Genomic DNA, 25,386 nt, shown 5'->3' on the forward strand with positions numbered 1-25,386 from the left:
CTGGATCTTCGTCTGCACCGGAGCGCATGGTTACAAGTGATCTCGGACCCGTCCAACTCATCCTAGGTCAAGAGGCCGGTGCTCCTGCTGTCATCTCACCCTCCACCAAGTTGTCAAACTGCTCCTGGTTCTGAAAGTGGCTGCACAGAATCTGATGCTTTTTACTTTAATTTTATCCTCACCTGCCAATGCGGAGCAGACTGGCACCATGTCGACGGCAGGCTGCGAGTGGGAAGCTGTCGTCTTGTCTATTGACGCCATCTTTTTAAATAGTTCTCACCTCTGCCGAGAATATCAATCACGGATCCATGCTGGATCTTTCTATCAATCAATGCCGTATGCCCAGCTAGCCTCCACCGCTTCTCTGATTGGCGCCGAGGCGCATCACCCGGGGACGCCTGGAGGAGCGACCAGACCAGACATCATCTGAGGGGGATCCATGTCTGGTGCAGTCTGGCTGGCACATGTGTTTGGTGCGCCACTCTCAAGAACCTGATTACGCCGTCCATGTAACTCGTGTTCGGCCGTGCTTGGTGAACGAGCTCCAATCACGTCTGGAGCAATGACCATCCATCCAGAATCTCTTTTGAGATCAGATTGATTCCGTAGGTCGTGGGGTTCTGGTTGCCTCAGCACACGCGCTTACAGCTGCGGATCCCCGATGTTTTCAACTGGTGTGGTCAGGTCTGGCCTGGTGCTCCTTCGTTTCAACTTTCAACCCAGCCGCAACCACAAGTAAAACCTCCTCCAACCTCATCCAACCAAACACGGACACACCAGTCGATGACATTCAATTGTCCCCGTACTTCTTCCACCAAATCCTGCCTCGTGCACTCACTCGACCTTACTTCTGACCTCCTCGCTGTGAGTCGCGGACAAGGCCAACTCAATTTGCGCCTGGCGTTTATCATAATTGCCCGACCCGGATCTTGCCAAGCTGCAAGTCAATTTGTGGTGGTGATGAGAGCCATCAGCTGACAGCTCAACTCCAACCAATTCCTTGCAAACCGTTCTTTTCCCGCGAAACGGCGCGACATATCCAAAGAGTTGACGCATAGGTCGGTCCCTGTGCTGACACCGACCTCCCATCTATCTACCCACCTACCCACGAGCCACTCGCGGTATTGTTTTGTGGTGACGACAGCGCCTCTTGGAATCGCAGGCCCGAGCCAAAAGGGCCGTAGCCCAGGTCGCGGCTTGACGCGATTGTCTGTATCGCGACCAGAGATCTAGGGATCTGATCTCACAGGCTTGTGGACGTTGGCGACAAGACGAACCAATTGGCCTTGCCCTAAAGCAAAGTCTCAATGGCACAAGTCGCTACGGTTGTAAGTTGACCATTTTTTCTACGTCGCCATTCCCGGTTGAGAGACCCTTTTTGCTTCAACCGCTCTCCATAGCCCCTCAAACCAACCCTGTTCTTGGTAGCTGAAGACATCAACATGGACATGGACATTATCGACGGCCTCAAAATGATATCCACATATACAATCCATGGCACACTAGACACAGGAGTGCAGCCACTACTCATGCACTGCGTATGCAACCACGACACGCACCACGCGAGCCCCAGCCTTTGACAATCCACAAGAATAGCGAGATGCGATACAAGTCGCACACGTAAAGACTGGGTCACCGCTCAGTCTTGCGGCTGTTCTGGATTGTTTTGATGAGACAGGGCTCACTGTCGTCAGGACTCGAGGTCCGCGAATAGTGAACTCCTTTTCGTCCTTGAATTACCCCGTGCATTCCTCTTTTCACATTGACATGCCCGTCTACTACCTATTCGCAGGTAGTTATTTTCGCCCTTTTACCAAGTCACATTTCTATTTGCTCAAGGCCATTGTGAGTGTAGGCTCAACGACAAGTGTCTTCTAGTTTGCAGCCCTTTCTCTGGGGACAACTGCTGAAACCTGACAGCCCGTTGTTGAATTGCGGAGGAAGGATTGACAGTCATTCCTTGAGCATGCATACCTACGTAGGTAGGTACTGTGCAATGTGTTTTCTTTTTGTATTTGAAAAGCTTGTGCCTCGAAACTGCCAATTTCTTTTGTCATGGTCCTCACCGCCCCATCACCCTGGTAATACCAGGCGAGGTTAATCATGGCCTGACCAGGGCTGTGACAGGGGATGACAACCGAACAATGGCTCCCTCACTACGGAGTACCAGACGGAGTACTGCCCCTATCGCCGCTCTTTTCTTGCCCTGGTCTCTTGTGTATTGCCACTGCCCCCTTGCCTGCTTTCACCCGTTCTACCACTCCACGATTGCAGAAACCAATGCTCAGACCTGTAATACGCAAGGAAAGCTAGCTGGGAAAGCTCGCCAGATGTACTCCATATGACCACTTGCATAGGACCTGTGGGTAATTCCGTGGCCTTGAACATAGAGAGACTTGCATTTTGCTGCTTGCCTTTCGTTACCTGTTCGCCAGTCGAAGCTGGACTGTTGTCAGATTTGATCCTGCAACGTCAGTTCGGCCATCTGGATCACGTCAATGAACGAAACAACAAGCACTCTCTACTCGACCAACGCTCAAACCTTTACCCCGTGTAGCGATACTGGCTTAAAGGCTCCAGGAGCCTTGAATTTCCGTTAGTCGGCAAACCCCTTCCCACACAACCTAAGAGCAGTCGATTGGGTTGACTTATCCTCCATCCTGAGGGTTACAACTGTTCAAGATGCTCATTCCAATCCCGCACATCCCTCCCCGGGTCCAATCACGTTATGCCAGCTGGCAAGCTCCCTCCCAGATTTGGGATTATCCGTCGCCTCTGGTGCCTCAATCCCTCAATTCTGCCTCGGGCCTTGCCACTGTTTCCGTTGCTGTTGAATGCGAACTCGTCTTTCCTCCTTTTGCGAGGATTGCTTTCCTGGCCATTAACTCATTCAGGAGGATACAGCCTCGAACTTTCTGCTGACTATCTATCCTTTCATAGAAGCCCTTCGAGGGTCATATACCTCGACTTGATGCCGCTCTCACTCAGACCACTCGGAACAAAACGGCTCAGAGCAAGCAGCAGCGACAATCTGGGGCGGATCGAAGCATACCTTGGTGGCCTGACTGGATGGCGTCATCAGAAGTCGACCAGAAGTTCTTGGGACGGCTAGCGAAAGCCGTCGAACAGGACAATCCACTTTTGTCGTCGATGCTTTTCAAAATCCTCGGCTTGTCGCTCAATCTTGCACACCAGCTTGTTGCCGCCAAGAAGTCCCGCCGACCGGACCCTTCGACGTCGCCATTGTTCCTCAAGCGGGTATTACATATAATATGGTTGTCTCGCGAGGGCTTGGTTATGCTTCAGCAATATGTGATCCCAATGGTTGGCAACTATGTCGAATTGAAGGTCCTGGCCTATAAACTACGAGCGAGTTTCCATCACATCTTTGTCCTGTTCCACAACCAGCCTCCAGTATCCAACATGGCTAGCTGGACGCCGGAAGCGAGAGAAGCGGCAATAGCTTCGGCGGCACGAGCAGAAGCAGAAGAAAAGAAGACGACGATATCCGATGGTGACGTTATATCCAGACCATCATCTGTCCAGCCGACCCATCCCCTGGAAGGCGGGCCTGTTGGACCACCACCAGGATTCGAAACCCACGTGGCTTTACTACCACCTTCATTTCTGCTTCCAGAACAGGATTATCTTCCCACAGCCCATCAACATTTCCAGGAAGCAGTGAAACTTGCAGATGAACTGCTCTGGGGGTCTCATTCGTTGCGATTATCCGTCAAGACCGAATACGCCGCATTCCTCTATGAATGTGTTCATGATACTGAGGCAAGTCGGAGGCTTGCTAAAGATACCATTGCGGAGGTGTATGACGCGACTGAGGGCATGGACGACGACATGTTCAATGACGCATGCGAACTGGTCACAGTGTTGGGCAAAATGATGAAGCGTGGTCTTGGGTCATCGAATAACACATTGCGGAGTAAAGATCAGATATCTAATCCCGCTTCTGCCGCCAAACAAACGCCTCCACCAGGGATGGAGAATCCTATATGATGCTTTCCAAATCAGAAGTGGTATCCTTACTTCTGCATTCTTAGTGGGAATGCTCCATGTTATGCCACTGGCTTACCACTTTGTTGAGACAGACTGGATGCCACAATTATCCGTAGCTGTTGCTTCGCCTCGTGTTGGAAATAATGAACTTTGACGCGCAGGGGTGGGAAGTGAACACACCTGAGGAGCGTTCGTCATCAATTTGTTCTCCAGCGATCAGTTACATCTCATTGAGAACAGGAGGAGGGAGGCAACTTGCATATACATCAATCGGTCCATACTCGGCATTGTAAGCACGGCACTGACGGCATCAACCGCAGATGGCATCAAAAAGTTGCGGAGAATGCCGTGCTGTAGCCACGGATTCTTACGCCAGGAATAGGCGTGGGCTGTTGTGCTCTGTCCGGCATCTGATTTAGCGTGCTCTCTTGTCCTTTTCGCCATGGACGACAACGAAAATGTACATTTCACAGTAAGAGAGGAAAGGTTGCCGTGTCCTTTGTATATCCTGAAGGTCGTGTTTCTGCGGCTATTCGAACATATTGTATTGTATTTTGGACAAGCAAGCATCATATTCTGCATATGGAGGGAGCATAGCCTTATTCTATTATTTATGCATCTAATATGACCATTAGGGCTTTGCAAATGGCGCGATGTCTGTGTCAAACTCAAAACTGTAGTCGTGTTTGTGATCAGTTCGTTTGTTCCTTCGGAGTTTGCGGCATATTGCGACCAAACTCATGCAAATCATATCATAAGAACCCGGGCCTGCTATTCCCAGTCACTCCGCCCCGAAGCATATTACTGCCAATATTAGTCCTTCATCCTTCATGAGTTTGCTTTTTTGCTTTTGACAAGGCTTGAGGTAGACCTCGTGGCTGTCGCGAGATGCTATATAGTCATCTTAACGGAATGTCTTTTCTACAGTACCAACACAGACGTTTTACTTCTCCTCCATTGATACACTGTCGATCCATTCCTCTACCCGCTCATTCGAAATCTCCTGATTCAAGCAGGGACGATAGTCATGCTTGGCAGCCCAACCTCCCTCATACCAGTCCCGAAGAACTGCAATGGGTACATCGGCACCTGTTGCATTCATAAAGTTTGCCTTCATTTCCAGGAGCTTATTTTGTGTGTGCATGCACGCGATGGTTGCGAGCATGGCAGTGTCCCACTCGGGCAAGTATTCATTCGCCTCATACTCCGTCTCTACCGGGTATATAGAGTTGAACATTTCACCATAAAGATACTCCAGCTCGTGGTTGTGCTCATTCGTACCACAAGACGACTCATCCGATGCTCCATTTCCGGAAAGCACATCGTCGTTGGATTGCGTGTTGGCTGAGTCGTGAGGTTGGCCGTGTCTTGTCCCTTTCGCCACGTGCGAACCAGGCTCTTCATTCGCCATTTTCTTGGTAGCTACAACACATGTAGATCTGACTAGATTCTTGCCATGGGTCGTTTTCGCTTCGTCTTCCTCGCTTTGACCGGAATCATTGACGCCGTCCTCGTCCACGCTGCTCTGACTGGCAGGCTGGCGAGTCCTCTGGTGCCTAATGAGCTTCCAGCGGGACTTGGTATCATTTTTCTCACGATTGAGAGACTTGGAAATGTCATCCCATGAAAGATTGTCTCCGGACTCCTTCATACTCCGGAGCAGGATATCTTCGGAAATCGTCCACTTAAACTGGTCGTTGCCGCCGGAGTCACTTTTCTAATGCGACCCGGAACCCGTGGACTGACTCTCGGTATTGGACTCATCATTTGCAGATCCCTTGAAGTCGGCTTCCTGGGGCTTGGAAGAGTTTTTGGCGACATCACCGGAGGAGGAGGAGTTTGACCCGACGCACAATCTCTGTTCTTCGCCGCTTCCGCCTGTGGGTGCCTTGCCCTCTGATGATGCGTCTGACTGTGCACATGAGCTAGAGTTCGTTTTGTTTGTCTTGGGTCTTTCATAAGTCTGAATTGTCGCTTTGTGATTCCTTGAATGGGAAGAAGTGGTGCTGTGTGATGAAGCGTCAGAGCTGATGCTGGTTCCGTTTGAGGACTCAGCCTGGACTCGACGAGCTGAAGCCTTCAAACACTTGCTTTTATTCCACTGGCAAGTGATATTCTGACGATTCTTTACACAACTGATAGTAGAATCATCCAAGATATCTTCGTCACTGACTGTAAACGGCTCGTCTTCGGCAGAGGAGAGAGCATTCCCGCCGTCTGAATCCGATGGTTCTTCGCTGGTGGTTGCTTCGGTCTTCTTTTCATCCGCACCTGGCTTGGAGTGATGAGGAGGCGCGGACTTGTCCCTCATGTTGGTCGAGGAACTGGGAAAATGGGAAATGCAACTCAGAATGGAGCAAGTGGCAAAGAAACAAAGTCACAATCAGCTCTGTTTAGTGCAAATTGGTGTGGCCAAGACAGATCAAAAGTGGCAAAAAGACAAAAAGAGAGGTAGAGAAAGAATAATCTTGCTGATGGGAACAGCTAAATTCATGGGAGGAAATGAAGGGAAAAGAGGAAATTATGGAGCAGAGAAGCAGTCAATTTTACGTTCACATGTTCACTCACGCACAGTCAGTTAGTTGCCAGCTGTCCGGGTCCTACGAAGTCGGTAGGCCAATTCATTGGGGAAATGGCAAGCATAGTATTAATACCTGGTCTCATTTGTATTGCATTCAGTCTAGTTCACAGTAGATTGCGATTATTAATAGTATCAAGTTCGTAAAGTCCTGAATCACTGAGGCACAGATCACGTTATCGCAACTTCACGGCTGTCCATATCGCGGCCAGGCGTTGTGCTTATCCCCTTTGCACCAACGATAACTTTCATTTGATGATGAAGTCTTCACCGGTAGGTAATAATTCACTAGGAGGGAATCATTGATCACTTCGATGTTTCACAGCCAGGGTTCTGCCATTGACACCGAGATATGTGGGAGCCATGAGAAATTTTACATTCATCCACATGGCTAGACGATCAAATCGAATACAGGCGCGAGGTAAGCTGAGAGATAAAGGAGAAAATGAGAGCCTCTCACCCTCAAACGATGGTTATTCAACGCTCCTATTTTACGTGACGTCCAAAGTGGCTGCGAGCTATCGTCGTCCAATTGAACCTCAAGTAAACTGGCTTACTCATCCACAAAAGACCTCATCAGCCTTTATCTGTATTCTCCATCACAACATCATATGGGACCGCCTACACATTGAGCTTGTATACCTAGTACTTAACACGCCTTCAGATTCATTAAAAATTGAGGGCATAATACTCATTTTACGAATAGATTCCGCGGCTCGTCGCCACGCTTGGTACATCAACTCAAAAATGGTCCTCCCGGCTCTATCTCCTGCCCAGACAGAGGCGCTGCGGCTCATTGACGAAGCACATTCACAGGATCCAAATAGAATTGATGGGCCAGAAGGCGTGAAATCGGTTCCATACGAGCTGCACTACGCACAGAAAATGACGAAGTGGCTCGAATCTCGATGTCCAGACGCCTCTCCAACTCTTCAAATTGCTTGTAGAGCTCAACATTTCCGACGGTGCGTCTCTGTTTTCAGTCCACAATTTGTTGTACACCTCCAAAGCTGGCTTCCAATATTTGGTTTCCATCACGAAATATTATGACAAAAAGAGGGGTAGAAGGAAAGAAAGAAGCGAAAATTCCAAAGTTCAGGCGGCTGACACAGACTTTCACCAACTATAGATGGGAGCTCCCGCGATCCAGTTTCCCCATGAATCGCTCTGGTTACCTAACGTGGAGAGCTAAGCAGAAGTCTCAAGCTGCCTCTCAAGTCTCTGAACTTCTAGCCTCTTCGGCTATCCAGCCAGCGTTAACGGAAGAGGAGCGCAGCCGCATCGCCGCGCTGATAAGAAAAGAAGGTCTCACTACAAACGAAGAGACTCAGATCCTCGAGGATGTTGCTTGCCTAGTCTTCCTCGACGACCAGTTTGACGACTTTGAAGCCAAAGCTGACATAGATGAGGATAAGATGGTGGGCATTTTGAAGAAGACTTGGGCCAAAATGACTGAGCAGGGACGAAGCTTGGCTCTAGGAATGGATCTCAGTGAGAGGGCAAAAATGCTAATTGCAAAGGCTCTAGAAGCTTCTACAGAATGAATAGAGCTCAGCTGTCCAATTACACCCAACGCCCAAATTTTGCTTACCTTGTCTAGTATTATATTGGGTCGAATTCAAGGATTGCAGCGAGGAGTGGCGGATTGTGTCGGCACATGTTTTTGGGTAGCCCTTCAGCTAGATCACGATAGTAAGGTCCAAACAAAGTGTAATTGAGCTGGAGAAGCTTATGTTGATGGCTCGCTACACGCCTGCTAGAATTGCCACACCCACAACGACATATGGCATCCGTAAAAAGAGTCTCATAATCCACCTGAGGACAAGCAAGAAAATACTTCCCGCCATCATGGTCATCCAATAAATCGTGCATGGAGTACAGGATCGGGCCTCCACAGCTTCATGAGCAATGGCGAACAAGATTATCCCTTACATCTCTTTGGCCTTTTCCGGGTGGTTATCTAGAAGTTTGAACTCCGACCTCGTGACGCCGAGGTGAAAGAGATTGTTTACGTTCCGAACGACGTACGTTGAGACGGTAGGTACTCCTGTTTCTGACATATCGGTAGGCTAAGTACGAAGCCACACCTATAATAGTGACCGCTGCTACACACCATCGCAACAACAGCCGTTAGTAATGTGGCTGTGTGTTACTTCAAAGCGAGATATACGAACCAACACTTCCGATAGCTATACCCGCAATCGCGGTAGGAGACTTGGTCAACACGTTTTGAAGTCCGGTAGATTCTGTGGGCTTGTCAACCGGGGCTGTCACAGATGCTGACATCGATCTTGTCCCGATTGAATCAGATCGAATGGAATGTGTAGTAAAGGCACTCCTTCTGGCGGAGGAGCCTGATGGTTTCGTCTGAGACTTTGGATGAGATGTTGATGATGGTGTAAAAGTCGTCGGTGGATCTAGAGTCGTGGCAGAGTTGATTACGGATTTCATCGTGGTATAGCGATACACTGTCTCTGTTTTTGTATCTGAATCGCAAATGAAAAGAGAGTATCCCTCAAAATTTGAATCGCCCGCGAATATGTCCGTCTTGCAATATGGTGCTGCAGAAGCAACACTGGCACAAAACACAGTCAGCATTGCCTAGATCTCATACCTCTACAGGGAAAGCAGGCCGAAGAATTCCAATGTACCAAATCATGGCAGAGTCCCTATCGACGCCGCCAGTTGGCGCCCTCTTGTCAAGGCACGACGTATGGAGAGAACATGTCCCTCCCGTGGGACTCCAGCAGCACCCAATAATGCTGTTGTTAACATCTCTGGCACATTTCTGGCCGGGTTGACATCTTAGTGGACGGTCTTTCAAGGTCAGTGCAATTTCCACCTCCCAAGCCGTTGCTTTGGTTCTTGAATGGTCTGCATACCGACATTTCCTTCGATCCAGCCGCATATGTCCGTCGTTGCGCGGGAAAACTCCTGACCTGGAAGTACCAATGCCATGATAATAATACCAGACATGTGGTTTTACGATATCTGCCTTGATATTAGCTCAGCGATTTGATGCTCGTTAAAATGGTTTCAAAATATACGCTGTACTGGCGGCGGTCATTCATGTATCAACTTATGGAGATGCTGCCCACAGACGCAAGGACGCTCTAAATATGGCGTCTAGATAGGATGCGGGTAACGCGGCGAGAAATGTCACATCGAAGCGCGGGTATTATTCGTCAAGTTGAGTTTTCTGTGCATGTTTGCTTTGGAACTGCGAAGAGTCATATCGTCACAACACTGTCTGTTTGCTAATTCTCTGAATACTCTGTCACAATGCCAGCACGCTGAATAACAGCTAACTACCAGCGCCCCTTTCAATTTGGCGTAGTGAACATGGCGAATTCATGCAAGGGGAGAAGGTCTGGTTGGCTGGAATAAACTCAAGGCCTCTTTCACCCGACGTTGAGTGGTTCACAGCACTTGTATTCAGCGAGTGGTGATGGTTTGATTGCAGGAGGGCCGTTGTTGGTGTTTCATTGCCCCGGTTTGCGCACTATATAAGCTCTTTCGAAGACTATTTGCAAGAATCATCCTGGGATGAAAACAGAGGAATGGGGCTATTCAGCAAATACAAGGCTTGTACCGGCCCAAACCAGGTTGCTTGATTTTTAAAGCCGTGATAGAAGTGTACGGGTGTTCGAAGGTTCCGGGAAAACTAGGAATTTGGAATAAGTCAGTGCTGCAAGCCGTGCTCAAGCTATCTGATGGATCCCAGCTTTGATGTACAAAAAGATGACCGCCTTTATGGCCCGTCATGTGCACAATATGCACGTGCAGATCTTTGCTTGTCAAGAAAGAATTCAGCTGGGTTTGGTATGTCGTATGAGTTGGCTCTCCATCACCAGACACGGCTTTTGTGAAGTTCCAGGGCGATTTCAAAGGTGGCTGTGATGTCCGATTACACAGGGTTCTCAATTTATGACAGATCGATCTCCTTCAGTGGGGTGTGTAATCAACACACCCGTTTTGATGGCTTCGGCTGGCGGCGTTCTTCCTCTCGGCGAGGACCGCAAGCTTTGCCAAACTGAGGCCATTGAACTTCGCAACAAGGCGCACAACCGTCTCCTCAAACGGCCAAATTACCGATTGTGAAAAGATCAATCTTTCTGAAGCCATCCCTTCCTGCCTCTCACGTTGTTGCTTCTGTCTCATAAATCAGTGACGGGCCGCCAGTCGAGACAAGCAGGCACGTTGAGCTAATCCGGAATCGAGTTAGAAACAGACTAGAGCAAGGCAGATGGATGGATGGCATGCCAAAGGATGGTAAACAAGGAAATGCCACCAGGGACTATTTTCCACGGACATCTTTGATGTTCCAAGTCCAGCGCGGTTACGAATAATCGCCATTCGTTTTTTGATGAGACATATCCGCAACCTGGGCCAGGGATGCCCAGCTCGCACAGCATGTCATGACAAGTTGAAGCATGTGTTTGACCCTTGTAGCACCATGCGAGATATTTTCGGCCTGATTTCTGAGCCATATGACATTGGAGACGGGCTTGCAGTCTTCCCTGGCGTTCGTTGACATGCATCATTCTCCACGCCCCGGAGAAAATGTGGCCAGTCGGCCATCACTCACATAGATGATCCATATCACTGGGAAATCTTCGAAACTCTGTCGCCCTGCAGTTTTGCTGTGACTTTGTCAAAACAGTTCACACAAGGCAAGAAATTCGGTTAGTCCGAATGATGGCCAGACGCAGTGTGACCCATCAGTGCTTCGACCATCAACCCAGATCTCGACACAATTTTCAAGATCGTACGGTGGTTTGTGATGAGGTTGAGTTGCTGATCATTGCCTCAAGTTCACAATCGTGGATGTTTCGGCGCCAACTGAATGACGACTGAAGGGGCATCCAGACTCACTGCTGTCCATCACGATATCACTTTACCGTGATTGACCTAGCTCGCTCGCTCTTCGGACAAACAAGCAAAGCCAACGCATTGGTCATGCTTGCCTGACAGATAAATCACCCCATTCAGGCTGACGACTGCATCGTGAGTAATTCATGGAAGCGTGATTCAGAATGACGTCCCTGACACATAGCACCGTTAGCATTTCTTTTGGTGATTCAATCTCCCCATATCTGTTTTCTCCTCTTATAATTGGTTCGGATATGTGCTCAAATCAAGATTCGGCAGGCGACGGAGCTAGACCAGGGTCAACAAGCACCAGTTTGACAGAATTACAGGGGTAGCAGCACTTCCCAGCTGAACCGACGGACATGCCGGAGTGGTCTGGTGAAAAAGCCGTAATTGGGCCTCCTCAATGTGACCAGTCGCCTGCCCCGTTGATGATGGTCCGATGGTGGCAGTTGCGAAAAACACCAGACTGCAGATGCATGTCCGGGGTGATGTGGACGGAAAATTGTCTGGGATGGGTGTCTTGGGGCCCAAAGAAGTGGTAACCTCTCACCTCTCGCCTCGCTCCTCCAACGCTTCTACTGCAACTTCTCCTCAGTATGTTGTGTTCATCCCAGCGGAATGGCCAAGGTGCTGCAGGTCTCCGCAGACAGCACAATCTGATCGGTGTGTACTGACCACCTAGGTACGTATCTGGGAGACGCGGAGTGGTATTATTTGAAGGTTCCACGAAGATTGGCGCCTGTAGCTTTCACAATCATGTAGGTGGAAGAGCTGTGGTGTAGCCATCTCTGCGTTGTCTTTCTGTCTTGTTTGGTACAGAAGTTTCTTCCGCCTGGTTACAGATTAGCGATTGTCGCCAACCTCCCAGTTCACAGAACTACCAGACTCTGTCGGGAAAAATCATGCCACTTTACCTTTCTAAGTAATGCTGACCTGGAGTGGCAATCGGTAGATGAGGAAATCCCGAGGATTTATGACCTTTCCCACTGCCTATGTGCTGATTGCAATAATGCCGAGTCCCGAGCTGTCGAGCTGGAAGGTAGTTGCCGGTTCCAAATTGTTTGCTGTCAAATGTCCCCAGCCAGCCAGCTGTCTGCCATAAAGTCAAGTATCAAATGATTTGAGGCCCAGTGCCGATTCTTGTCGGGGCTGGGAAGGAGAGACCGACCAACTTGACTGTACTGTGGAGCTTAGCCAGTGAAAGCAATTGCCCAGGTCAATCGACGAGGACAAACTTTAGACTTGTTGACCCTCAAACAATCATACCAGACTTGACTTCAAACCCAGGACTGGGTCATTCTGCCAGGTACCACAAGATATCGCCCAAGGCTAACGTATTACAATATGAAGCATTCACAGAACGCCCCACTGATTGCATATGCCACCTCCCAAGACCTGCATCCAATGGGCGGACGTGGGAGTGGCTTGTCATGACAATCAAGTCGTGTTTTGATTTAGAAGCAATACGATACATTGTACCTGTGAAGGTTCATTTCTCACTAGCAAGCGTCTACAGCAGCTCGTCAGCGAGATTCACGGCCCTCTGGCATGTACATCAGATCTCTTCGCCGAGGGCGCCCCGGGTTCAACAAGGCGCGTCTCACAGATAGCCACCACAAATGACCCCTGGGCAAACAAGGCTAGGAAGCTGAACTAATGGGACTACTCGGTCAGTCGAGCCGGCAAAAGAGACCACATCATGGCCGCTACTCTTGCAAACGGCGAGCGCACCCCTGGAAATATCGATTGAGCAGTTCCAAACCTTTCTTTACCTGAGCCGTGGTCCAGGTAGTCATTGACGTGTCTGCATGCTCGACAAGCTCTTTCATATATGCCCCCGAAGTCTCCAGCGGCCAAAGCTCAGAACCACCACCTGCAGGCCTGAGAAAAAGCGAGGAGAGTGTGTATATCTTGGGTGAGAAACAAAGATTTTGTGTCCCCGCCAGCCTTGTATCTAACAAATCTGCCAGAGCTCGTGCAAATCGTGCATGGCCAGCTTCAGGGACTGAAAAGAGACGATCATCCCAATCTGTCAGATCAGAGCAGTACATACCGTCCTACTCTGTACGAAGGCGCCAGAAACCAGTGTGGGTATGGACTGATGACGTTTTGGAACTGCACCAGTCGCTCGAAGAGTCTCAAAATGGCATTGCTTGCTCGTTGGGTCACTCATCCCTGGCCACCTGAACTGGTGGGGGGCATGGGTTTTATTCGAGTGCAACCTGAACTTGTACACCCAGATCTACATCTTGATGTTCATCGTGGTTGTTACCTCAAGCAAATGAATCTGAAATCAAAAGCCTAGCCACCTAGCCACGTCTTATCCAATGTCTCTCATCAATTGTCACACCCATGCATCACCTGCTGGGGCAAAAACTTCAAGGAACAGCCACCCCCAACTCATGGGAGGACCCTGGACATTAGCAGTCCAAGTGCTTGTGCAGCTAATCGTTGCTGCACCATCCTTGCCCCTGTCATCCTGTCAAAAGGTGAAAGTGCATTTCTTTCCGCAGAACCTTTCGACCTTTGCCCTTGCAGTTTCTACCATCAAGGCGGCGTGTGGCAACAGCCTGTCGCTACCAAATTCGGGTCTGTCCCAGGATTTTGGTAACATCGGTCATTGTTACACCTCCTCTTTTGTGCTAGAGGGGTATTGATGAAGACAATTAGTAACAACCGGACTTTGGCGAGAGACTGGATCACGCGAAGCGGCAGCAGGTTGAGGAAGAGATTGTGAGACGCAGGGACGTGCCACGGCGGTTTGCTACGTGTGTTTGAGGTTCTGTTCCATGAATCCCGCATACTCAGATTGGCGAGGATGGGAATAGCAGTCGTTGAAAAGGAAATAGTACGATGAGTATGTTGATAACAAACTCAAGTTGCAGCTTCATGAGAAGTGAGGGAGCAGAAACCCCAGCCGAGAGACTCAGCCGCTGTCAAAATGCATGCTGAGCCCACAAGGCTGGCAACTAACTGGATACGACCTCGTTTCCGCGGCCCCAGCCCGAAAAATCGTGGTAATGGATCAAAAGAAAACACTCCTCCATATCCCCAGCCAAGCCAACAAGGCGATACAAACAGAACAAACAGGCAGAGCAGGCCGGCAGGCAGGCATGGATGGCGGACCAAGCGGAATGTCCCATTTCGAGCGAGGACATGAAGCACCATGTTGGCAGCCACAAGCGTCAATGAGAGTCCACCAGTCTGGTCGTCTCAGAGCCTCCGCCACCTGCGCACTAATAGCAACTTAGAACTCCGTGCCTTTTTGCTGTCCTGGCTAGCCTGGGTCTGGTGGTGACACAGATGCGCAGCGACGTTGCCCCATCTTCACCTGCCAGAGCAGACCTTCCTTGCCTCCCCTTCCCTTTCCCTTTCCCTTTCGGGTGACTGCTGTTTGCTCTTCTCATCAATGTTTCCATCCATTCATGAGAACGGCAAGGCTGATGACGCAGGGAGGGCACAGGCACAAAGCCTCGGTCAGATCTTGGCTCGGACCATGTTCCCGAGTCCAGCCAAGTGGGCGCCACTGCAACTTGTTTTCCGTCGGCAGCCCATCAAGTTGGGAGACATTCTGTATAATAAATAGCATGGGTATGGTACTTACGGAGCCGCCGTTGTGGCATTAGTTGTAAGTACTGTACATAGCATGGTGTTTTTTAAAAAAGGATTTTATGATTCACCTTGTTATCCCTTCTCCGTCAAGCTTCGCTTCCCTGCTTCAGGCTCATACTTGCATCTCGTTCAACCTGCCCACTTGGGATTTCCGAATCTGCGCCTTGGTTGCGACTCGTCGCTATCTGCCACGTTTGGTCTCATTCATAACCTGCCAGCCTATGAATGTGTCTCTCCGATTGCCGCCTTCACACATATCGAAGCCTGACCTTGCAAAAGTAATTCGCTGGCGATCACTCCTTACACACCCTCCACCCCCCAAGGCCACTCATTCTGTTGTTCCTTCCGCTAATTCCATTCCAACTATAGGTATAGAAACGGTTATAAGAGCTTCGATAGCACTGGGGCATAAAAGGGACATTATCTCGCTCCCTTTTCTTGCGCTGACTGCCATTTCAACTACTGACATAGTCACTCATCCGAGTATACATGACAACCTATTTTACCCCATTGAGCATCATCGGCAAGGAAGGCTAACGACGGAGCTGCAACCTTTCTTGGACGATTTTTTTTCCCCTAGTCGGCAACAATTACGAGAACGGCCCGCTACTTCTGGCCGTGTTGTTGGCAGTTTGCACCTACTCGTTACACACTGCGCCTAGAGCAACTTGTTTTCACGACAAGGCAGAAACTACTATTTCATTACCAAAGACTCAACAGCTATTTGATTGGATTCTGCAAGTTCTGTCCGACTTTGAGCAAAAGGACCTTGTATATTTGTCTCTACCGCTATGATATGTGCTGCTGGTACAAGCCGTTTGTCAATCTGATCACAAACCCCAAACTTCATCTCTAGCCGTCATGCCCAGGCAATTTCAACATGTATGTGTCTGCATCATACCCCATCTAATCAGATACAACCAGCCTAAAATGCGGAATCTAATGCTTCCCAAAGCCATTTCAAGAGTCCCAGTTTGATATCTTCGAGTGGTATCCGAAATTTCAGTCTTGCCACAAATTCTTTTTGGACCATGCTCAACACACCAACCCTGTTCAGGCTGTAGCGGCCTTGGTAAATATTTATCTTCCCTTCGAAAAACTTCTCAGTACAAGCGCAGCGACGACACCGAGTACTTCGTCATCGTCGTCGTCAGGAACAGGACGAGGCAATATCGCTTTGGTGCCCTACATCAGACGGCTGGTTGCCACCGGTTTTGATACACCATCCATCCTACATGGCTTCTTTGGCGATGACTGGTCGGAAGGAATAGGCCCTATTCATGAACAGGAGAGAAGAAACTACCTATTTGCTGCAAAGAGTGAAACATGGCTCAAGGTTAAAGCCGACTACGATATGGAAAACGGGCAGACCGTACCATTCCTACGGCCACTGCAAGGTGTCACAGAAAAGGAAATCGTGAATGCAGAAGCCGACTGGAGTGACTGGCTGGCAATGCAAGACTGGATGCTAGGACCGAGAGCACCTCCAGGAGAAAACGAGCCCAGGTCGCCCAGATGATCCTGAGACTGACGGGCGTGATTCCCAGCAACTTGGATCCCAGTGCTCTATTCTGCCCCTCAACAACGACTCGATAATGGGAGTATTTATGGGTACTTCGTGATACTCGGAGATACTGTGGGCAACATCTGATTGTGTTGAAGGTTTTGGTTTCCTTTGATGTTTTTATTTTCCTTGCTAGGAGAAAGGTGATACCCCAACGGAGGGACTGCCAATGTCTGGGCAAGTTCAAGCTGTGTTTGTGAAGCGTCTGTTAGGATATCTGTTTTGTCGAGCGTAATGGGGCTGCGCTCTAGACTATCGCATCAAATCCACCTGAGGTCAACATTGCCCCTTTTGTTCTACGAATAGTACATTGAAAGGCGTGAAAAGCGCGTGATTCAGTGGTTTAACTTGCTCTATTCGCAGTTACCTGGCACCTTTACTGTGCCGGGTACGGGATTATGTACAGGAGTGTCGCAAAAAGTGCGTGGACATTACGAAGGATGGTTGTTTCCGAGGAAATAGAGAGTACATGGCCGGTTGAAACGCCGCGTCCAAACCAACATTATGGGCCAAAACTGGCTCCCATTGTTGAATATAACAAAAACAACCCGAGAGGAATTCTCCCACCATATCCCCCTGGTGAGTGTGAAAATAAAAGCAGGAACAAGTCATAGCCACGAGGATTCGCCTCCTCCCCAGCCGTTCCGATGATGCAAATGAGCCGTTTTTCCATGGACAATACCCGCCTAACGCCACAGGCTAGATCCAAAAGCATGTGATGGATTACTTTTTTTCCCGATCCTCGAATCATCCCGAATCTCTCCTCAGTCCCCCTCGAGGAGTTAGGTGTATTTGGTCCAAATTGTAAAAAGGAGAGTATTCATTCCGCTGTTGATTGAGGCTGCTGAAATCTGACATGGAAGTTTTGATGAAGGTGTTTGGTTGTACAAGGGGACACTAGAAGTAGACTTCTGAATCCCATTTCTTGATGGTTAGATGTAGCAAAATTACCGCGCTGATGTAGTCATAGGTATGTGTTAACGATAAGGGCAAATCAATCATGCAATCCTTAGTTGAGGAAGCCTTTGCAAGCTGCAGTGCCACAAAGACATGGGATGCGGTCCAAGCTACCAATCTCTCGCTCGAATTTGTAGTCGTATGTCAACTCTTCATCTATAGGCATCCGCTGTGTTAGTTCATTCATACTACTGGAGGCCTGGGGTGTCGAATTCTCAACATCACTTACTCATGGCAATGTCACGGAGGGCATAGATGACGATTCGCTTGCTGCCTTCGACCTTGATGATCTTGGCGGTGCAGTTCGGCATACAGCTATGATTGATGAATCGTGCAATGCCCCCCTTCTTGGTTGCATCAATGACAGTATCGTCATCAATGCGGAACAGGTAGCTGCTTCCAATGCCGCTCTTGAGATAGCGGTTCTCTCGGATCTCTGCGATTTGCTGGCGCACTTCCTCACCAACGTACTCAATAATCATATCGTCCTTATTGATGTTCTCCATGGCATAGAGACCCCAGTTGTGAATTGCAGATCGAGCAAATTTAACCGGCTTCTTTCGTTTCTTAAGCTGATTGAACTTGAAGACGTCAGAGTCTTGCCCGAGTGTCTTCTTTTGATCATTCAAATCGGCCACATAACGGCGGTTCGTCGCACGATTAGCACGGGAGTTGCCCTTTGCAATCTTCTCCGCTGCAATTTTGGCAGCCTCTGACGCAGCACTGACACTGTCTTTGCCATTCTTCTTGGACCTGGCCTCACGTTCCTCCCTGGCTTTTTGCACTTTGATATGGTGGGGCAAATACTTGGACTTTTCAGAGTTGAGAATCTTCTTGACCCCTTCAGTACGAGCGCAGCCCGTGACGTTTGGCACATAGTACCCCTCAATGGACACCGGGTGATCCAGAGAGCTATTCTTCGAGTTAAGCTCTCTGACACGGTTGCGCTTCCATAACCAAAGTTCTGGGTTTCCAATGTTGGCTGTACTGAACTTTCGCTGCAGTTTTGCCAGATCGGGCTGATCTTTGAGGCCAAGAGCAAGTCTCTGCAGTGCGGCAATGTCAGGCCTGAAGCCGTCAGGTAAAATGAGGGCGGCGGTTAGCGGCTCGGTTGAGAAAAGCCGCTCATCATACGTGTCTATAGGTGTATCGGGTTTTGGAATGGCATCTTCCTCTGTCTTGGCCGGCAGAGAAGCGTCTTCGTCGTCCTCATTGCCAATGTCTGCATCTTGCTGCTTCTTCAAGGCCGCCTGCTCCTCCAAAAGCTGCTTCTTGGTCTTCTTCTTTGGTTTCACCGACTTCTTTCTCGCGCCTTTCAAAGTTTGAGGCACAGGTGTTTCGGACCTAGACAAGCCACTGTCGAGGTCACCTAACAGATCGAGATCCGCCCCAATATCGGTAGACGCCTCACGTCCGTCAATATCAGTATCGATACGACTGATCTTGACCCCAAACAGCTCCTCGTCAGACTTCTTTTGTCGCTTAAAGGCCTTCTCGAGAGAAGCTTCCAACTTCCTTTTCTTGGATGATGAACGATCCACAACTGCTAGACTAGCTTCTGTCATAGAATCGTCGTCTCCGCCGCGACCCCAGGAGCCGAATTCATCATCCGTGCTCATACGACTCCGAGGTCGCGATTCTGGTTCTTCGGTGTCACGAGCAGCCAGCGCTCTAGTATCAGTATCCTCGTCAGACTCGAAATCGCTATCCAGGCTTTTCAGGCGATGGTGCAGGGAGCGGAAGGCATTTCTTCCAGTTGCTTGGCGTTTCCGTGAGAATGGATCGACAAACATGTTGCGGTGGCCCTTGGTCTTGACCTTTCGTATTCTGGGAAGTGCCTTCGGTTCAAGACGCCCAGTTCTTCGTTCGATTGGATCAGCTCCTGAGTTTGGTGTTCCAATTCTTGGACTATTGTTGGCTTCATCATCTTCATCCTCATCGAACTGATCCAGGTTGAGCTTCCGCCGCTTGGCGACATGATTGGATGGGTTGAGAAAGTCAGAGAGACACGGGGCTGCCACCTGGGTCCGAATGTGTCTGATGAGGTGCTCTGTCATCTCTCGACGAACAGCCTCCACAGCCTCGAAGACAGGGTCAAAGTTCTTAGCTCTTTGCTTCTTTTCTTCATCAAGGTCTGCCTCCTCTTCACGCCGACGTCGTTTCATTTCCTCGTGTCGTTGCCGGGCTGACGTATCCCGGTCCCTTTCTCTGTCCCTGTCTCTGTCCCTGTCTCTTGTAGGTGCCGGAGGGGGACTCCGTCTGCGTTCCGAGTCGGCTCCTCGAGTTGGCCGAGGCAGGCAAAGTTGCATTGCCATGTCATAATTGAAGAATTCGGTATGATTGACGGCTCGGTAGCATCGCTCCGCTTCCGACTTCCCCGTAAATGAGTTTCGAAAGACAACATAGAATCCGGTACGGTCGAGACGGATTTCTTCAAAACCATAGTTCTTCAAGCGTTTCTTCATGTGCGGTACGATACTAGGTAATATTGGCACGTCGTCCGAAGCGATAAAAATATAAGGGTCATTCGCCAGTTGCGATGAAATATTCTGCGGCTCGATTGGTAGTTGTGACTTGGTAGGCACCGCTGACGGCTGCGGTGATGCGATAGCAGCAGCTGGTCTTGGACCAGCTGGCCCCTTGGGTGCTGTTGGAGGGGGTCGAACGAAAGGTGCTGCCGGTGCAGAGGACTTTGGTCCTGTTGGGGGAGGTTTTGAAGCAGCTTGTTCTCGGGCTAGTTTCTCCTTGTTATATTTTTCCCTTTCTCTTTTGAGATGCTCCTCCAGCATCCGCCGGCTCTTACGCCCCTCCGGATCATAATCAACCTTGACAATGTCCGCATCAACTTTGATTGCACGGGTACGGACAGCACGTCGAGCTGCATCAATTGCCGAGATTGTCGGGCGCCCAGAGCGCTTAGAGTCCCGATATCGAAAGGTAGCGAAACCAAGATAGCTCCCTGTATCGGGGTGCATTTTATTGCTACTTTCTGCAATTTCTCCAAAAGTTGCGAAGACAGCCGTCACCTTATTGAAGGGAATAAGAGGATTATATCGCGTGACGACAATCTGAGTGGGCGGGCCGGGGCCGATGGAAGTCTTTGGATCATATGCATAAGGCTTGAGGTTCTCAGGCGCGGGACGTAGTCGAGCCTTGGGTAAATAGTAGTCGGTATTGATGTAGCCAAGCCGGCCTCCAGGCTTTTGCAAGCGCGGGTCCGAAGGGGGAGCGTCATCGTCCTATCCAGAAAGTTAGCCAAATATCATAATATCCAAGATTGACGCCCCCCCTTTTCCCCCAAGAGAACATATAGATGCACATACCATTCCAAATTCTTTATATGTCGGCTTAGACGTTTTGCTGCCTCCCTTGTTACGTGCTCGATCGAGGATCGGATCATATGTACATCTCAGGCCTTTGACAGATGGAAATGGATCTCGAGCCGACGGCCGATCAGTAGATTGGTAGCCAAATGAATTCATACCATTGCGATTTTGTATTAAGGCGGCGGCATGACTGCGTCCGGAGCCGTGGTCGGCTGTTTCTAGGGGAGGCATTTCTGACTTGGAGGTTGAGGGAACGGGAGAAAAAGACGGCGAGTCCCGCGGGACAAGGGGTGTGGTTCTCGCGGATACAAGGGATGAATTAGTCGTTGTGGTGTGCTTTTGTGAGTTGCTAAATACAGAGGACGCTGAGCTCGTATGAGAGCTAGCAGATCCAACCGTACTGGGTATATCACCCAGAGCAGTGTCGTGATCGTCGGTTTGTGAGTGAGGGGCGTCGGTTGAGATATTGAATTGTGACGGCCGAGCGAAACCGCTTGCATTTGCATTCAGCGCGCCAGCAGCCGACTCTGGATATGAATCACCGTCTTGAATGCTGTTGCGCCGCGATCGGTCGCGATCTGCCCGGCCTTGGGCTTCTGCTCTCACTTTGGGAGCGTTTGGAAAGAACTGCGCGAAACTCACGCCAGGAGGCGGCCGAGTCATCGTGTCGATGCGCTCCTGTTATCGTTTGCACCGCGACCTGCTCATCATATTTCGTGTTTGAGCTTAGGCCATTCACGATACAAACGAACTGAGGTGGCTGTCCGTCGTCACACGCAACGATGTACGCGCTTCGACTGGAGCCCACGCGACCGGACAAGAAAGGCGGGCAGGGCAGCGCAAGAAAAGGCTGAGAAGGTCTCATTCACCGGCCTAAGAATAGCAGTCGCGCTAATGACAAAGGTAACGGGGTGACAAAGCAAGCGCATGCGATCGCAGTGCCAATCGTGCCGCAGTAAAAGATTGGCTTGTGAAGCGTGCACTTGTGAAGAAAGGATCTGGATTGAGCAGAATGGTGAGAAGTTCGACATAGGTTGAACCAGACACTTTCGTTCAGGGATGGTATGGTGGAACTGAATCCTTGTTGGTCCAGCCACAGACTGGCAACTTGCAACAGGTTCGTCCATGTCGGTGCTGGCACGGAATTGGCATAGCTGTGGCACTTCGGCAATACTATTTATCCGGATTGCATGTGTGTGGCTGCCAGAACTATGACGCAGCTGGTGCACAAAACGGCTTGCAATGAAAGGATCTGAGTGGGCACCTCAATTTAAGCAGCCATCTCAACCACAGCCTTGCTTATAGTCGCAGCCTGACTGCCAATTTGTCGTCAGTACAGACGATGTGAACATTGTGTCAGCTTTCTTCGATAGCAATACGGCACATAACACGACGAGCACTTGAATTTGGACAAGCCGCACGACGTTAAGAAATTCCTCGCCCTTTCTCTATCCGAAAAAAAATACAAATGAACACCTTCATTCATAACTTGCTATTTACACAGCTGTGGCCGCCCATCCTTATTTTGTACAGACCAATGCCTAACCCTGAATGATATTCATTTTTGCTCATTGGGCTGTCTTTCACAAAATTCACACAAACCTGGTGCTCCAGACGCCGATTTAAGCAGGAAAAACTATGCCATCTCAACGTGTGGCTTTCACATCCTTAACTCCATAGTCTCGAGGTTGGATACTTCATTTTTGGAGATCAAATTGTTAGTTTTAGTTCAAATTCTTCCTCTTCATCGTCGGATGGCAGAAATGGTTTTTCTAAGGGTGGCAAATCATCATCATCCCCATCATCAAATATCGACATGAATTGCGGCCGCGATGGCTCCGTAACTGTTGAAGTAGCTTGGCGAATCCGAGCAGGAGTAATCGTCAGCTCGGAATCGAGGTCTCGGGGAGCTGTGGGCTTAAGCTGTGGTCTCTGCGGTCTTTGTCTGGCAGACTGGCTGTTACCGCGAGAATGCACCATGGAAGAAGCAGACCGGCCCTTGTTGTATCCCAACGTGGTTCGGGAGGCTGCTTCACCAGTGGCGTTGCCAGCTAAACCCGGCTTTGTGACGACCGGCCGCGCCGGTTTTGTGCCTGAAATTATCGAAGATAGCGGCCGCCTGGTTGTGGCACTACTCGATACAGGCCGTGGGACGCTGCGATTCTGTCTGTCCGAATGCACAGCAAGCGCTGATGCTGCACGACGAGAAGAAATGGTGGGCGGCTGCTTTTGCGAAAGAGTACTCTCAGCCTGTTGCAAGGAAGAATGGGCTGATTGTCTGGCCTTGTTGTTTATAACAGCGTCAGACAATTGATTCTCCATAATATCCTCAAGACTCCAATTGATTTCATCAATCTCCTGGGCATTCCGCTGCTCAGCCTTTCGCAATACGGTTTCCATTTCCTGGTTAAATTTCTTTTCCACCCTAGATACGCCGTTCTCATCAACAGGGTTATGAAAATGTTGATAATGCCCCCTGAGGAGATTGCCTTTTTGTAGACCATTGAATGTCAAGCCTCCCGAAGGCAGCAAATCAGACTCATAGGGTAAGGGGGTAGGCCGCGGAGGGGCATATTCAGGCTCTGGCACACCGTCGTCATTGGTATTATCGATATTATCGTGTTGGATATTCAGTTTAATCGGCTGAAACTCAGACGGTTTCTGTCGCGTCTTCTGTCCACCCGTTTGCTTATTCTGCGTCTTCTCAATCTCTCGAACCATATCTTTTACACCAGCAGTCTGACCTGTTCTCGCTTTGGCATTCGTCGTCTTGTTCCCCAGTGGTGCACGAGCTCGATTTTCTATGTAACCAATATCAGTCAAGCTGGACCTACATTACTTCTCAGAGGCTGTGTTATCAACACCTACCTAGCGGCGTCACCAGGGTCTGCCGTTTATTCGTCATCAATCTATCGCCTCCTCCCAACTTTGCACCACCCAAGGCGCTTTTGCCTCCAAAGCCGGTGGGTGCATTCTCATCGTTCCGTCCAAAGTTCCCCGGAGTCTTGGGATATCTTGCACCTGGTGTTTTCGGCTGCTGTTTTGTCTGGGCATTTTGGTGACTGTGCACCAAATTCTCTTGGTCGCGATGTGCCGCCAACATGGTGGTTTTCGCAATGATGAGAGGGTTATGATACTGCGATTACTTTGTTGATGAACAGTCAAAGGTCAAAGTCATGAACGGCCGATGAGCATACCCCTACAATAAAATAGGGGCTCATTAGACAAGTTCCTCGGTGCCGGTGCCTCGATAATACTTGTTGGGGGTTTCTTGTCTGGGGTTACTAAGAAGCTCGTGTTGATTTAATTTAGCGGCAAATGCGGGTTGGCTAGGCAACATCGACACGGGTTAGTGCCTTCGGTGGCCCTGGGCCTGTCCTCTTGGCATGGTTTACGGTTCCCGCCCTGTGGCAAGCATGGCACATTGCACCAGCTAGACCAGACACGCAAGTGCCACCAGCCACAGTTGCTGGTGCAGGAGGTACAGTATCGTTGGAGGGGTATGTGGCCTCCTGACTCCGTCTGGTGCTCTTGAAGCAATCAAATACCATCCCTTTTTCTTTGACCTCGACCCAGTCATCATACCCTGCCGCGTATCAACTCTCAACATACCACACCCAACTCCAACTGGAATTTTCCCTGCCCGGCTGGCTTTTGCAAGTAAATTATCGAAATGGATCGCATCAAGGAGGTTCGTCTTTCCTGCTCCCGCACCATCAAAATGCACCCCTTCTCTCACTGTGCCTTTGTACCCCACCCAGCTCTGGGTAGAGGGGTAAAACGCGTGCTTGTTTAAGGAGACGATGAAGCACCATAACTGATGATGGGGTTTACCTAGAAAATGAACTCCCTCCGCCTGGAGGCTGACGAAGCTGCCGCAAAGGTGGAAGAGCTTCAGGCCAAGGTCAAGACTCTTGAGCAAGAGAACCTATCCAAGGAGCAGGAGATCACGTCACTGCAGCACAAGAACAACCTGCTAGAAGGCGAGGTGGAGAAGCTCGAATCGGCCACCAAGGATTTCAAGAAGGCCGCTGACGAGGGTCAACAACACGGCACTCAGAACGAGACCCTCCAGCGGCGACTCCAGCTGCTCGAGGAGGAGGCCGAGGATGCCGACAAGACTTTGCGGGAAGCTAACGAGAAGTACGTGCCCTACTGGAAACACCTTCCCCCTCTCTTTTATTAGTCGAGCTGCTTCACTGCCCTCGTAGCAGAGCCTAATCTTGGTGCTAATATACCATCTCGACAGACTCCGACAGACCGATGTCAAGGCTGGACACTTCGAGCGCAAGGTGCAAGCCCTAGAGCAAGAACGCGATCAATGGGAGCAAAAGTACGAAGAGATGGCGAAGAAACACTCGACTTTGCAGAAGGAGCTGGAGGAGCTTCAGAACGAAATTGGCAACATTTAATTTCACAACCTTTTGGTAGAACAATTAACCACCCACTTATTCACAATGTGG

At 49.7% G+C, this 25,386-nt stretch overlaps 12 protein-coding genes across 12 annotated transcripts; 7 read left to right on the top strand and 5 right to left on the bottom strand.

Annotated features, from left to right (window-relative positions):
* Window positions 1-90: 90 nt before the first annotated feature.
* On the bottom strand, window positions 91-261 carry VFPPC_09796 (hypothetical protein; the record flags this gene model as incomplete). Its single annotated transcript, XM_018288270.1, has 1 exon — window positions 91-261. The coding sequence occupies one exon, from the start codon at window positions 259-261 to the stop codon at window positions 91-93; it is 171 nt and encodes a 56-aa protein (XP_018141124.1).
* Window positions 262-1,442: 1,181 nt separating this feature from the next.
* Window positions 1,443-4,011, top strand: VFPPC_09797 (hypothetical protein; the record flags this gene model as incomplete). Its single annotated transcript, XM_022428676.1, has 2 exons — window positions 1,443-1,538; window positions 2,941-4,011. The coding sequence occupies 2 exons, from the start codon at window positions 1,443-1,445 to the stop codon at window positions 4,009-4,011; spliced, it is 1,167 nt and encodes a 388-aa protein (XP_022284231.1).
* Window positions 4,012-4,954: 943 nt separating this feature from the next.
* VFPPC_09798 (MYB-like protein) lies at window positions 4,955-5,662 on the bottom strand (the record flags this gene model as incomplete). The annotated part of the gene is made up of 1 exon (XM_018288272.1): window positions 4,955-5,662. The coding sequence occupies one exon, from the start codon at window positions 5,660-5,662 to the stop codon at window positions 4,955-4,957; it is 708 nt and encodes a 235-aa protein (XP_018141122.1).
* A 1,314-nt stretch (window positions 5,663-6,976) lies between these two features.
* Window positions 6,977-7,639, top strand: VFPPC_09799 (hypothetical protein; the record flags this gene model as incomplete). The annotated part of the gene is made up of 1 exon (XM_018288273.1): window positions 6,977-7,639. One exon carries the CDS (start codon window positions 6,977-6,979, stop codon window positions 7,637-7,639), a length of 663 nt encoding a protein of 220 aa, XP_018141121.1.
* Window positions 7,640-7,746: 107 nt separating this feature from the next.
* On the top strand, window positions 7,747-8,133 carry VFPPC_16488 (glutamyl-tRNA synthetase; the record flags this gene model as incomplete). The annotated part of the gene is made up of 1 exon (XM_018294241.1): window positions 7,747-8,133. The coding sequence occupies one exon, from the start codon at window positions 7,747-7,749 to the stop codon at window positions 8,131-8,133; it is 387 nt and encodes a 128-aa protein (XP_018141120.1).
* A 2,688-nt stretch (window positions 8,134-10,821) lies between these two features.
* VFPPC_18007 (hypothetical protein) lies at window positions 10,822-11,133 on the bottom strand (the record flags this gene model as incomplete). Its single annotated transcript, XM_022429671.1, has 1 exon — window positions 10,822-11,133. One exon carries the CDS (start codon window positions 11,131-11,133, stop codon window positions 10,822-10,824), a length of 312 nt encoding a protein of 103 aa, XP_022285231.1.
* Window positions 11,134-12,416: 1,283 nt separating this feature from the next.
* On the top strand, window positions 12,417-13,074 carry VFPPC_16487 (hypothetical protein; the record flags this gene model as incomplete). The annotated part of the gene is made up of 2 exons (XM_018294240.1): window positions 12,417-12,552; window positions 12,596-13,074. 2 exons carry the CDS (start codon window positions 12,417-12,419, stop codon window positions 13,072-13,074), a joined length of 615 nt encoding a protein of 204 aa, XP_018141119.1.
* Window positions 13,075-14,409: 1,335 nt separating this feature from the next.
* On the top strand, window positions 14,410-15,050 carry VFPPC_16486 (hypothetical protein; the record flags this gene model as incomplete). The annotated part of the gene is made up of 2 exons (XM_018294239.1): window positions 14,410-14,695; window positions 14,776-15,050. The coding sequence occupies 2 exons, from the start codon at window positions 14,410-14,412 to the stop codon at window positions 15,048-15,050; spliced, it is 561 nt and encodes a 186-aa protein (XP_018141118.1).
* Window positions 15,051-15,937: 887 nt separating this feature from the next.
* On the top strand, window positions 15,938-16,595 carry VFPPC_14654 (hypothetical protein; the record flags this gene model as incomplete). Its single annotated transcript, XM_018292422.1, has 2 exons — window positions 15,938-15,958; window positions 16,032-16,595. The coding sequence occupies 2 exons, from the start codon at window positions 15,938-15,940 to the stop codon at window positions 16,593-16,595; spliced, it is 585 nt and encodes a 194-aa protein (XP_018141117.1).
* Window positions 16,596-17,649: 1,054 nt separating this feature from the next.
* On the bottom strand, window positions 17,650-21,586 carry VFPPC_09800 (histone-lysine N-methyltransferase, H3 lysine-4 specific; the record flags this gene model as incomplete). The annotated part of the gene is made up of 3 exons (XM_018288274.1): window positions 17,650-17,753; window positions 17,827-20,836; window positions 20,921-21,586. 3 exons carry the CDS (start codon window positions 21,584-21,586, stop codon window positions 17,650-17,652), a joined length of 3,780 nt encoding a protein of 1,259 aa, XP_018141116.1.
* Window positions 21,587-22,633: 1,047 nt separating this feature from the next.
* Window positions 22,634-24,026, bottom strand: VFPPC_09801 (hypothetical protein; the record flags this gene model as incomplete). Its single annotated transcript, XM_018288275.1, has 2 exons — window positions 22,634-23,724; window positions 23,792-24,026. The coding sequence occupies 2 exons, from the start codon at window positions 24,024-24,026 to the stop codon at window positions 22,634-22,636; spliced, it is 1,326 nt and encodes a 441-aa protein (XP_018141115.1).
* A 738-nt stretch (window positions 24,027-24,764) lies between these two features.
* VFPPC_09803 (actin lateral binding protein) lies at window positions 24,765-25,335 on the top strand (the record flags this gene model as incomplete). Its single annotated transcript, XM_018288276.1, has 2 exons — window positions 24,765-25,066; window positions 25,173-25,335. 2 exons carry the CDS (start codon window positions 24,765-24,767, stop codon window positions 25,333-25,335), a joined length of 465 nt encoding a protein of 154 aa, XP_018141114.1.
* Window positions 25,336-25,386: the final 51 nt, after the last annotated feature.

The sequence above is a fragment of the Pochonia chlamydosporia genome, chromosome 6, assembly GCF_001653235.2.
Source record: "Pochonia chlamydosporia 170 chromosome 6, whole genome shotgun sequence".
Taxonomy (NCBI): Eukaryota; Fungi; Ascomycota; class Sordariomycetes; order Hypocreales; family Clavicipitaceae; genus Pochonia; species Pochonia chlamydosporia.